General features: G+C 37.8%; 1 protein-coding gene across 3 annotated transcripts in view; it reads left to right on the top strand.

The window, feature by feature from the left end:
* Window positions 1-13,248, top strand: part of col7a1 (collagen, type VII, alpha 1) — an 89,936-nt gene that overhangs the window by 68,177 nt on the left and 8,511 nt on the right. For all 3 annotated transcript variants that reach the window (XM_030135291.1, XM_030135290.1, XM_030135289.1), the window contains exons 94-114: window positions 105-230; window positions 314-385; window positions 669-704; window positions 783-842; window positions 961-1,005; window positions 1,405-1,440; window positions 1,579-1,614; window positions 1,934-1,990; window positions 2,092-2,163; window positions 3,867-3,938; window positions 4,068-4,103; window positions 4,205-4,285; window positions 6,714-6,767; window positions 7,029-7,082; window positions 7,161-7,223; window positions 7,297-7,359; window positions 8,314-8,430; window positions 11,327-11,404; window positions 11,916-11,969; window positions 12,110-12,158; window positions 12,360-12,368. In XM_030135291.1, the coding sequence (XP_029991151.1) occupies window positions 105-230; window positions 314-385; window positions 669-704; window positions 783-842; window positions 961-1,005; window positions 1,405-1,440; window positions 1,579-1,614; window positions 1,934-1,990; window positions 2,092-2,163; window positions 3,867-3,938; window positions 4,068-4,103; window positions 4,205-4,285; window positions 6,714-6,767; window positions 7,029-7,082; window positions 7,161-7,223; window positions 7,297-7,359; window positions 8,314-8,430; window positions 11,327-11,404; window positions 11,916-11,969; window positions 12,110-12,158; window positions 12,360-12,368 (1,270 nt within the window). The remainder of the gene's footprint in view (window positions 1-104; window positions 231-313; window positions 386-668; window positions 705-782; window positions 843-960; window positions 1,006-1,404; window positions 1,441-1,578; window positions 1,615-1,933; window positions 1,991-2,091; window positions 2,164-3,866; window positions 3,939-4,067; window positions 4,104-4,204; window positions 4,286-6,713; window positions 6,768-7,028; window positions 7,083-7,160; window positions 7,224-7,296; window positions 7,360-8,313; window positions 8,431-11,326; window positions 11,405-11,915; window positions 11,970-12,109; window positions 12,159-12,359; window positions 12,369-13,248) is intronic.

The following is a 13,248-nucleotide window of genomic DNA, read 5'->3' as shown; positions in this document are numbered from 1 at the left end:
AGTGCAGTATACAAAGATTTGTACACATACGTGGAATTGTGTGATTTGACTGTTTTAAATGCATATAATTAGAGATAGAGGGAATAATGACATCTTTACCTCAGGGTGATCCAGGTCTTCCTGGTCCAGCTGGGCCTCCAGGGCCACAAGGGAAGTCAGGTGATCCAGGACAGTCTGGTCTGAGAGGAGAAAATGGGCAGCCAGGACCCCCTGGTCAACAAGGGGAAAGGGTTGGTGGATCTGTTGACTCTACATAATCATCTGAATGCATCCTAAATCTCTCTATGTTTAACCTGTGTGGTCTCATGTTTAGGGTCTTCAAGGCTTTCCTGGTCGTGCAGGAAATGGCGGAGCTCCGGGTCCCCCTGGACCTCCTGGGCAGGCAGTAAGTTTAGATGCTCCTCTAATTACAGTGATGTCTGAGCTGGGCTCACCCACTTCTGGTCCAGGACTGCTCTCATATGACTGTCGAGACAGTTTTCTAATTTGTGCTCTTTATTTAGCTTCTACAACATGTCTACGGCTAAGGATGTGTTTAGCATGACTTTTTTTTAACATTATTGTTTTCTTTTTGTTAAATCAATCAATAAGTGAGTATTAGTACTTATTATTTTATTAATACTTATATAGTTCATATTTGTTGATATGATCCATACTTTATTTTTTAGGGCTCTCCTGGTATTAATGGGGTCAAAGGAGACAAGGTGACTATCACAGCCAGCACATTTCTTCCTCACTGCCTGCATGAGAAGAGATAAGAGTATATTTATGATTTCTCTCAGGGGGAGATTGGTGTTGGAGTTCCAGGTCTAAGAGGAGAAAGAGGAGATCCAGGACCCAGAGTGAGAACTCCACTAAACCTGCATATCATTTAAGCTGTCCTCTTGTATTCATTTGCTCCTGGATCATAGCAGTATGCTAACTAATTGTTTGTGTATTTTCTTTTGTGTCTGTTGTTAGGGTGAAGAGGGTCGTGCTGGTTTGGATGGGGAAAGAGGAGCAACAGTAAGTGTATCAAGTGTTATTATGTATGACTTTACAGTCATTTTTTTTTTCCAAAAAATAAAGACTCAAGATACTGTCACAAATTTGTCTCTTTAGAGCCTGTGTTGTTATATTAGCAGAACAGAACCATCCTTCACAAGCGCAAGGAATTAATTAGATTACACACTAATTCGCAGTACAGTCTCTCATCCTTCAAAGTGCTGCCTTGTCCATTATTCAGCCTGTGTTCACTGTTTAATCAAAGTCTACACCCTGCGGAGTCATGACTTTTTTTGTTATGTTAATTTTTTTTGGCAAACCAAACGAAACATGCCTAAGGGATCAAACATGCATGGTCATTTTTCACAATGGAGACGTATATAAAGTATATAAAGTTGTGTTTGTGTGTTTGTCCATCAGGGTACTCCGGGGGCTCGTGGTGCTCGGGGTGACAAGGTGAATGCTGCCAGTACTTTTTCCCTCATATTTTAATGTCATTGCGTTATCTGCATCCCCTAAGCATTCTGCTCATGTAAATTACTGACACGCCTGAATGAAGTGTTTGGCTGTATTTTTTTTTTTTTTTTTTCTTAGGGAGACATCGGGCTGCAAGGTGACAAAGGAGAGAAGGTATGTGCATCTTAATATCAAACAAGCACTATTTCTCATTCTCTCCTGCTGTTTACTTATTTATACTTGTGATGGCGACGGTAACACAACACAAAATAAAGAAATGAAACAGAAAAACAAGGCCTCTGGTGTCAGCTGAGGTTATTTTAAAAGCTCAGTATTTTGAGCAAGAGGAATTTACAAATACGCACAATGTGGCTGCAAATTTAGTAACAGAGCATAAAATATGGTTAGAAGATGAAATGTGGTGCGTACTCTATGAAGCCTGTGTTATTTTGCCTTTGGGGTGCATTTAAGTGTTGTACTGTCACTTATGCAGGGGGACACTGTGCTGGTGGGAGGACCTACTGGAGAAAAGGGCAACAAAGGAGAACAAGTCAGAGAACACCAGGATATACAACATCCACAATCACAACAAAATATCCACTTGAGATCTTACAGTGTGTATTCATTGTTTTTTTTTTCATTCTATTACAGGGTGACAGAGGACCTAAAGGTGTGCAGGGAGAAAAAGGGGCGAAGGGTCAAGAGGGTCCTGCAGGGCAACAGGTGGTTTTATCTCTCTTTTTATTTCCCCAGAACAATTACGGTAGTGTGAGAGATGGAACAAAATCAAATAATTTACATTGATACAGAATGTGTGTGACTGCTTCCATCATCTGTTAATTTCTAATAAGGGAAATCAAGATAATAATCATTGTACTGATAATTAGCGTGTTGATCCACATGGCGATCCATGGGTTCTGGATGTGGCAGTTTTTATGCTGTTGTGTATTTGTGCATGGCTGTACCACATTTGTCCAGCAGTCACTGCCAAAGCATTCTGGCCATGTTAACATGACTGTAAGGCTATGGTGTTCCAAAATTACTAATATCTCCCAAAATATTGGTCCTATCAACTTGCCGTTTTTGCTAATTTCTTCCTTGACCAAAAATACATAAGTATGCCAAACTGCAACAGTCAGCTCTTTCTGGATTTTTTGTGAATCCTCGGAAACACACATAAACACACACATGCGCACACACACACACACACACACACACACAGAGGTCACTTGGCTTTTATAATATAGATATGAGCCAATCAGTAGTCTTTAAGCTATAACATCGTTAGCCTCATAGCATTTTTTTTTCCGGGTCAGAGCCAATGATGCAAAATGAAGCAGCAGTGTTAAGAGAGTAAAGTTACACAGATATCAGCCAAAATATGACTTATGCAATTATGCTATGAAGCTAACAACATGTCAATTGTAAAAAAAATGACTAAGCTTACATGTTTTATATTTCTGTTGACTTATGCAATTAATTTATATAAAGTATTTTCAACAATGTTCTGAAAAATGACTTTATTCAGTATAACTATCTGTGTCATATTTTTACTCATCAGTTACCATTTAATGTGTAAAATATGAAAAGACCAGAGATGAGAGTCACATGATCTAACACAAGTCAGACTTAAGTCACAATTTTAGGACTCAATACTGATAAAACACTCAACTTGATTTAGACTTTGTGTTCAACTGACTCTACTTGCCTTAGTTTAGTATTTACTGGCACTAAAACCGCTGGAATAGTTTGGAGAAGTATAGATTGGTGGTATATTAGATCACTTAATAATATAAATAATTTACTACAAGTAAAACAATTGTATTCCAAACTTTAATTCATCAAAAGTAAAGTATCATAAATCAAGTCCTCATTGGGCAATAAAATGGCCCATAATTAAAAATACCTGATTATATTCCACTATTAGAAATGTAAATGTTTAAGGCTAATGTTCTGTTTATTTTAACTTTGATTTAGTCTTTGTGTGAAAAAAGACAGAGAAATCATGAATTTTGTTTTCATTGTGAAACCATTCAGACTTACAGGACTGTAGGCTATGTAAATATCAGAGCAGCCATTCACCATTGTTGTTCTTTTGTAAAGGCTGGTAACTGATGGCTCAGCTTTTCATATAAGATTTACCATCAGAAGTTCAGATCACAGGACTCATCACTTGCTTGGCCTAAATAATTACTTGACTGGACTCACTTCAATTTTTACCACAGATGCCTAGGACTTGATTGAGACATATATTAAATATATTAAAAACTTAGACTTATTTGCTGCTTGTACACTACCAATATAACAGATACAACTGTACAACTGTATCTATTGTATTGGCCAAGGTGTCCATCTCTAATTACTGTATGTACTGCACCAAGCCTATCTACCAGATTTGGTCCATGTATATGTATATTTGGTCTCAGGGTCTGAGGGGGGAGCCTGGAGAAGGAGGATCCACTGGATTCCCTGGAGCCCGTGGACCCGGTGGACAGAAGGTAAGTGACTCTGTGTGAGGTTGATGACTGTGATTAAATTATCATATTTACCAACAAAGCCAAGTCAGTGGTAGGTGGAGGTAATAATTATACTGCTCATGTGACTGTAATTCTGCCTTCGCTCTGCAGGGTGAAGCAGGCCAACCTGGTGTACCTGGTGAATTGGTCTGTGTTTTTTGGATACAAGCCCAGATTGAGCATTTTCTGTGCATGGTTTACTCTCTGTAGTCTACACAGTGAGAGATAATTTGCATTTTTCTTTTCAGGGTTTACCAGGAAAAGATGGGCTTCCAGGGCGAAAAGGAGACAAGGGGGAGATTGGCATGATAGGAATGCGTGGAATCAAGGTACTCTCACTGTGTGTGGGTTTGTGCATTTATGTATCACATAGTTATTGTGAAAAATTCAACCCTGACATATCAACCTTATTCAACCTGACAATCTGAAACTTAGGATGATATTTTTAAAGGAGTTCACCTTGACTGGTCCAGACTGAATTGCCAGTTGGTTTCTTTTCATTCCTTCGTCTGAATTGCTTTTGAGTTGCAATTCACTGAGTATGAGTGGTAATGAAAAACTATGGAACAATGTGGGTTTGACAGGTACAGTATGTATAGTTCACTTTATGCTCTTTTACACAGTGAACATACATAAATATGCCATTTAGCCACGATGAAGAAATAGCAGCTTTTTGCAACTGCCATTAGTAGTAACTGAGTAGCCAATAACGACATATTATGGTCATATTATGGTCTATCTATCTATATCTGTATCTGTCTGTCTGTCTGTCTATCTATCTATCTATACACACATATATATATACATACATACACATACATATATATACAGTACATATTTATTTATTTATTTATTTGTTTTTATGTTTTTATTTTTTGTTTCTGATTTTTGGTTTATTTATTCTTTTTTTCTGTTGTTGTTGGTATTATCATTGTTATTGTAATTGTTTTGTATTGTGTGCTGTTGCTGATTTTTGGTTTTTGTGTTGTGTTGAGTGTATGTACATCCTGTTTGTTGAGTGAGTTGTGGGAAATTGTGGTGCTTTGTTTTTGTGTTGTTGATGACCCCAGGAAGAGTAGCTGCTGTGGTGTGCAGCAGCTAATGGGGATCAAACTAATAAACTAAACTATGTATTTATTTATTTATTTATTTAAGTGGCTGTGTAACAAGAAGAAATAATGTACAACCACCTGGTCATTATTGTGAAATAAATCCTGACAGGGTAATTCAAGTGTCATCAGTTGTCATCATCCTGTCATGGTTGGTTTCTCTATAATGACCAGAGTGCTGTACAATATCTCACCTGAACAACGATGTGCAGACTCATACAATTATTGTCCCTTTCAATCATCACTTAGAAAACACCAGTGTGTGACAATGTATTTACCTGCAGTGATTCTGCCCTCTGCCTGTATTTGTGTTGGGCTTTTTTCCCTCTTGTTTTGCTGTGTTCAGGACATTTCTGGGTATGGATCTTTGGGTACTGAGTGTGTACCAGCCAATAACACCACAGCTCAGTGTGCCGGCCTAACTCTACACAAACTCTACAAAAGTTGCATGGCTTTCTCTCATCTTATGACTTACTAAATGTGTGTCTATCTGTAAGACAACACTCAGGGATGAATTAACCCATGTACACAGGCAGACATAATGTGCTCTGGTCACATTTTGTCTTTCTTCTTTCTCTTATGGTTATGCAAAGTCATGGCTGAAATAATTTATGCTGAATGACTTAAGTGTTGCAAAACAGTCACAAAGGAATGTTTTATTTCTCTGTTTTATGGCTTGCTCTCATTAACTACTCTTCATTCACACATAAGCTTGCTTTATCAACCCTGCCTCTTTTGTTGAGGGTGGATTGCTCTGCTTGAAAACAAATAGCAAGAAATGTACATATTTTAATTTTGATATAATATATTATTAGTATTACATCTACGTATGGAATTGTTTAAATCACCATCTGTAACATTCGCATTAAAGTGATGACTGTGAAATATACAGTATGTAATGTAATGTTAAGCACCTGTGGTTGTAAAATCATTTACTAGGAAAAGCTTCTGTATAACTGGCTTCATTTGATTGCTGGATCAGTGTAGTAATTTGAGTGAAATCTTTAACAACTGTACAAAGACCACATCAACATCTCAGCAACACATCAAATTCTTAATCAATGATGCCAAGTAAATGTAAAGTAAACGAAGTAAGATGTCTGGAACAGAGCTCATTTAATACATTGTAGAGCATATTTTCATTAGTTAATATACATGTCTGCATAGCGTTAACACTGTTACTGAATGTTTTACGAATCCACCTTTACTTGACAAAATGCGCATTGTAAACTTCCTTTTCCTCCAACCTCATTGCGTGCATTCAACAATAATTCAATTTGGAAAAAGTGTGGACTGACTGGTCCAGATAAAATCCACCCACTCAAGGTCCTCCACAGCTACATTACCACCATCTATGTTGCTTTTACTTCCCATTATTATCTGAACATTAGCCTTCTGCAAAATGATAGCACCCAGTTTTTCATCATGTCCATTCACTGGTCCACTACTTTTGGCTCTCAGTAGATGCTTTCCCATTATATGTACGTATATGTGTAAGTGCACGGTGATTCAGTCTGACCAGCAGTGAAAGGACTTTCTTTTCTGAGAATAGTCTCTCAAACAGGCTCTGACAATTTTGTCACATGTGCCTCACAATAAACGTCCATATTTTTCTTGATTTGTCATTGATTACATTTTTGGTTTCCAGGGTGACAGAGGATCCAAAGGGGTTTGTGGAGCTGATGGACCCAAAGGAGAAAAAGTAGGATTTTAAGACCAACAAAGACATGGGATTTAGTAGCAGGAGAAATGATGGACATAAAAATGATTGAAGATGTGGAGATAAAAACATATGTGCATTATGAGTCCAGCTATGGAAAATTGTAGTGAATAACAGGTCATGGGTCCTAAAAGCTAGTACATTAAATTATGTATCTGCTTTTATATGAGTCACGTATATTATAAAAATTCTTTGAATGAAATGCACAAAATGTGGTAAATGTATATGTGCATTTGTGTTCAGGGTGATTCAGGAATTCATGGACGATCAGGTCTACCAGGGAGAAAGGGAGAACAGGTAAACCACAGACATGTAGTTTACTGTGGGACACTACCTGATGCTTTTTAATACATTATCAATGGGCTTTGTTTCAAGGGGGATATTGGACCTGCTGGGGCTCCTGGTACCCCGGGGAGAGAGGGACTCATCGGCCCAAAGGTTCGTACTGTATCACAAATGTGAAAACTTTTTTTGCACAACATGAGGTGTTTCAGCATCTTTTTCTGTCCAGGGTGACCGTGGGTTTGATGGAGTAGCAGGACCCAAAGGAGCTCAGGGAGAGAAAGGTGAAAGGGTGAGTTTATAATTTTGGCTCTGTTCAGAGCTTGTGTTTACATCCTGAATACAACATACAGGATACATTCCTATACGATCACATAGGAGACGGTCTGGGATTCATTTACCCACATCCTCTAGTGTGAAAAGGCATGTGTCATGGGCCATATTGAAGGACTGAATGCTCAGCTGACACCGACGCCAGCGTCATAGTAAAGTGTTGTAAATACATCTGAAATGCTCAAATAGACCACAAAGGTGTATCTTGAGCGCTTAGTATGTGTGGTGCCCCCTGAGATGCCTGTAAGCGCTCTGCCTTTGTCAGTTTTTTTCTCTGCAAGGAAATAGAACATCCAATTTGCATAATGAAGTAGAACTCATAAACATGTTTTAAGTGCTTCAAGATTAAATGATCACTCAATCAAGTGTCATGCAAGAGAGCCAGTAATATCAAGTGGAATGGTCAGCATTTTCATGTTGATATTTGAGGTGTGTGGACTGATTCACTGTGTGACCTCATACAGTGAATAACAAACAGAAATAACTCCACCTTAAAATCTCCAGTTAGTCACCCTCAAGCAGCACAGTGAATTGAACTTGCAAATATATTATAATGGCTGTTGAACTTGAACTGACCACGTGTGGTGTGTTCTAGGCTATAGAGGAACTTCTTTTTTTACATATCACAGAGGATTTTCAGGTCCAGTCAGCACTCATGATACATCTTTTGCAACACCAGGTGTGAAAAGACACACTTACAGCTGCACACCTGTGTTCCAATACCTCGGGAGGATGTTAATACAAGCACCTTGACTTCTTCTGCACAGTGTACATAAAGCATCATAAGCAGAGGCCTGTTGTCATGTTTGTTAATACCTCCTGTATATAATTTCTGTATTCTCCATCTCGTAGTAGAACAGCTTCAGACAACCATTAAATGCATAAAATAACCCTATCTATGCTTCATGTCTAGGGTACACCTGGCATACCTGGCCCTCCAGGTCCCAGAGGAGCAGATGGACCTCCTGGCCCGACCGGTCCCCAGGGTTTGCCTGGTGCAAAGGGCGTTGAAGGACTCCAGGGACAAAAGGTGACAATTAATTTTGTACATGAGATATACAGTAGAAGAAGCTTTCTATTGTACAGAAGAGTTAGGGTTAAAGTAGTATAAAAGAGGCTAAAGTTTTGAGGCAGACCCATTAATCTGTGCCAGTCGTACAGGCAGAAGGTGTTGCTGACTGTGGCAGGTGGCTAATATTAGCCCACTCAACAGGAATAAATGACTTTGAGAGAAAATAGTACTGCAAAAAATAAAAATCACTCCTACCTAACTATTTCAGCCATTTTCATTTTTGGTGTCACATTTAATTACTCTGATTTGGATGCTCATGATTTGAATTTCAGATTTATTAAGTTAGGTATTATTAGTCTGAGATGTTCAGTTCAGCTTTGATTCATTTCGTAATAAAGCGAAGTATAATTCATCTCAAGCATGGCAGGCATTTTACAAACAACATGCAACTTCCTGTTATGATTGTAAAATCAACAATGTTCCCAGATATTCACTTTCAAAATACTTTATGAGTCTTATAACATATAAACAGTAGCATCCATAATTTAATACAATAGAGTGACGATGCAGTGTGCCAATGTACCTCACAACTTCTTATTAAGTTGAGGCCGGAAAATCAACAACCTAAATTACTGGACTGTAATTTTGTGTTGGCTGAAGATTCCTAATTACGTTCCGTCAGTACATCAAGGCAGAAGTCTGCATCCTGATGCAGCTTTGAAATGAGAGATTTCCACTCTTCTAGAGCGCACAGAAACATAAATAAATCTATAAAAATAAAAGCAATTCTAGCAAGAAAAGACAGAAGTAACAATTACCACACAAAATTAGCAGTGTGAGGTGTCCTTTGGGTCCTACAGGTAACAACAAAGATGCAATCTTTGTCTTTGACTGAAAGAATACAGTATTTTTGTATTCCTGCTTAGTTTGTTGGTGCACTTCTGCCTCCTCTTTCATGTTTACCTGACAGTAGTTGTGTTTGATTTCTCTGTTGCTTGCTTCCTTATGATTGACAGCTTAATGGACCTTTGACTGGCTTGTCTCCTTCATCATGAAGTGAATAAATAAAGCTGGTGACAGGAAAGTAGAGCCATATTAAGTTTGGATGGATGCACCTTTTTTCAGTCTGAGGCACACTCTCAATTCAGCCTAGATGCATAATTTTCCAAAACTAATGTTTTCTTTTGATGTAGCCTTAAAGGAGGACAGAGTCTGATCTGCAAGACTGGAGAAACTCAGAATAGATAAAACCTGCAAACCTAAGAGTAATGTGCAACAAATACTGTACAGATATATAACAGAGGTACATGCATTTTATATATTTGCATTACTATGTCTGAAAACAGTTAATATGTATATTTCCTTGATATATTCATATAGGTGACATTTATTTGTCAGTAACTGCATTATGATAACACGACAGGAGAATTTATGTCTGTGTTGTAATGAGAATATCTAAAGTAGAGATGAACATAAATTCTTATTTGTGGGCATGTCTTAGTTTTGTATTTGAATGTTTTGGGTTTTTTTTTTTTTAATGGATTGTATTTTTTAACATGCTTTGAATATGGTGTAGACTGATACAGAGAGGGTATAGCTATTGGTCAAGCCTGGCTACTTTTAATATATTACATGAACTGAACACTGATACTCACATGTCAAAGGAAAATGCACTCATAAAAACACTAAAAGAAGAAAATCACAAAACAATTGAGTAAGCTTGGCGTGTGGCTGTGGGCCCGCCTGGCCTGGGGGTGTCCCCCTAGAGTAGGGGGATTGGATTTTCTGAGACCCCACAGTATCGGTCCAACTCTGACCCTCTCTGGACCGGGTTCTGGCTCTTTCCTGGATGGGGATATGAGGCAAATATACATATGCATAAGACTCAAGTCTGTATTGTGAAGTTTTAAGATGTATTTTATATATTCACAATTTTTTTTACTGTTATATTTTTGTTGTTGATGTATAATGACACTGGCGATGGCAATTGTGATTTTTCTTTTAACCCTTCCTCCTTAACCCACTTCAGCTATCATATTATACGATATGACTACAATCTCTGTGGTGGTGAAAGTGATGCTAATGTGTTATTATTATTATTATTATTATTATTATTATTATTATTATTATTATTATTATTAATAATAATAATAATAATAATAATAATAATAATAATAATAATAATGTTATTTGTAGTAGTAGTTGTAGTACCACTATTGATATTAAGGATGATAACATGGATGAATGCTATATAGGAAGTTATGTGCATATATTTACATATGTACAGGCGCATCCTCCCACACACATGTGCACACATACACATGGATAACTATAGTGTACAACACCCACTGTAACATAACACTCAGAGTGAGAATGTTTCATCAGTGCCACCAATCTCATCTTTGCCCTATTTTGTTGTACTATTTTGCTTCTGTTTCTTTTTCTTTCTCCCCACTTACCCTCTCCCTATATGTGCATCTGTAAATACTGACACCTTATTTGTCACATGGAGATTGCTGAACTTTGCAAGAAAAATATACAGATGGATAGACAGAATGTAACATGCAGATCCAATGTCATGAAATCACCATACACTAGATAAAACAAAATAAATAGACAAATTGTAAAAAAGGCTACAGCTCTGTCTGGTTTGCTCCTAACTGGCCCTTTTGTTAAAAGGTTTTATAGTTGTAGTTAGTTTAATATCAGTTGTGACATGTGTTTTAGGGCAAAAACCAATACATAACATGGATCATTTTGTTATTTTTGTTGTGAAGAAAGTTGCCTTTTTTTTTACCGTCTCTGTTGTATTCACTTTTTTAGTTTGTTTTTGAAGTGTAGTTCATGCCTCATCTTTGTGTTAGAGATGTTTTGGGCTGTAATGCTTTTTTTTTTTTCTTCCCTCGTCTGTCAGGGAGAGAGAGGGCCAATCGGTCCTGCCATGATCGGCCCTCGTGGTATCCCAGGAATCCCAGGAGAGCGGGGAGAGTCGGTCAGTGTCACACTTTTTTCCCATTGTCTCTTGTTTATTTTCTTTGCAGCTGTCTGATATAAAATTTCCTTCTCAGGCTGATACATTCCTGTGAACTTTATCAACATTACAAGAAAGTTTAGTATGATACAGCATTAAATTGCTTTCTTCCAAACTGCATATTGATTTAGATATTGGGTAAAAGGTTGCTTTCTAATCCTCTTGCTTCTGTGAGACAGGCTTCATAGCCACAAATTGGATATTTAAAATGACAACTACATATTATGTGAGCTGTATTAGCTTTAGTTTAGGGTAAAATGTCATTGGGAAACAGGATGTCAAAAATGAGAAACCCAGTATTTAATATTTCAGTGTGTCTCCCTATTATGATAAAAGTCACAACTGCTGATTTAACCTTTTACTTTGACTTTGCATTCAGTTCATGTGCTGCACATTGTCTCAGTCTAATGAATTAATATGCTGCGAGCCTCTCTGTGGGTCGTATATGTGCTAATACCTGTCCATGTTGCAGGGAGAGATGGGCCCAGATGGAGCCAAGGGAGACAGAGGAGAGCCAGGCATGACGGTCAGTGGTTGATCCTTACTGCAGGGCTGATTGCGAAGACACTAACACTAACACCGATCAGCACGCAGCCATACAAAAAGTTGATATTTGGGTCGTGCTTGTAAGTGTTTGCTCTGTGCCCCTTTTCATTTTGAATGCAGGAGGATGAGATCAGACAGTATGTTCGCTCTGAGATGAATCAGCACTGTGGTGAGTCTTTCATGCGGCTTGAATTACTAATATATTTCTGAGTTGTCCCCAAGTTCAGCTTTGGATGTAATCACAACAAATGAATCACAGCCGAAGCTAAATTTCATCAAAGAAGGTGTAGAGAAAAGTGATGTGTTGTAAACTGACCTGTATTCTTCCCTGTCTTTCTGCTTCCTTCCTGTCCATCTGTCTGGTACCCAGCATGTGGAGGTGAGTGAGCCACTCGACTGCAGCAGAGGAGAGGCGGTCGGACAGAAGGGCTGTGATTTAGCATGAGTCACAGCGGTATCCTGTTCCACATATGCTGTAGAGTTATAGTGAGAGCAGTCAGTCTCATTTATTATACATTTTAAAAAGCTGGAGTGCAAGTGCCCTCCATTAGCAAATGCGAACACTTAAACCATGAAATGCTGCATCATTTAAGCGTATGAACACAAACGAAAATCTGCAGATAAATATTAATAACATTAATATTATTTATTTCCACGTGGAAATTTATTACATGACGTGTACAGTGTATGCACCTATATCGGTGATGGTATGGATGATATGTGATACATGTTCCTATATCCTTGATATATGAAGTTTATAACATATATGAAGGTTTTTTATGTATATGTATATACTATACACAGATCAGCCAAAACATGTCCACTAACTGGTGAAGTGGTAATAATCTTGATTATCTCATCACAATGGGAGCTGTCAGCAGCTTGGACATATTAGGCAGCAAGTGATTGTTAAGTCTTCAACGTCCTCACATTTATTCCTGTTGGACCCGTGTCAAAATAACTCAGATCCTAACACCTGCCTGTTTCTCTGCTTCAGACGCATCAACTTTGAGGACTAAATGTTCGCTTCCAGCCTAACATATCACACAAACTGAAAGGTGCCATTGTAATAAAAACATCAACATTATTCCCACTTCACCTGTCAGTGGTCGTAACATTATGGCTGATCAGTGTATGTACTTACTATATATTTTCAATTCATATTTACATATTGTTCATATATGGAAAACAGCATACAGTATGTGCATACTGTATATTATATGTGTTCACGCATTAATGTCTCAGTCAAAATTTTAATA

This window comes from Sphaeramia orbicularis, chromosome 5 (genome assembly GCF_902148855.1).
Source record: "Sphaeramia orbicularis chromosome 5, fSphaOr1.1, whole genome shotgun sequence".
Taxonomy (NCBI): domain Eukaryota; kingdom Metazoa; phylum Chordata; class Actinopteri; order Kurtiformes; family Apogonidae; genus Sphaeramia; species Sphaeramia orbicularis.
The sequence above is the reverse complement of the archived record's forward strand: the minus strand, read 5'-3'. Positions and strand labels throughout refer to the sequence as shown.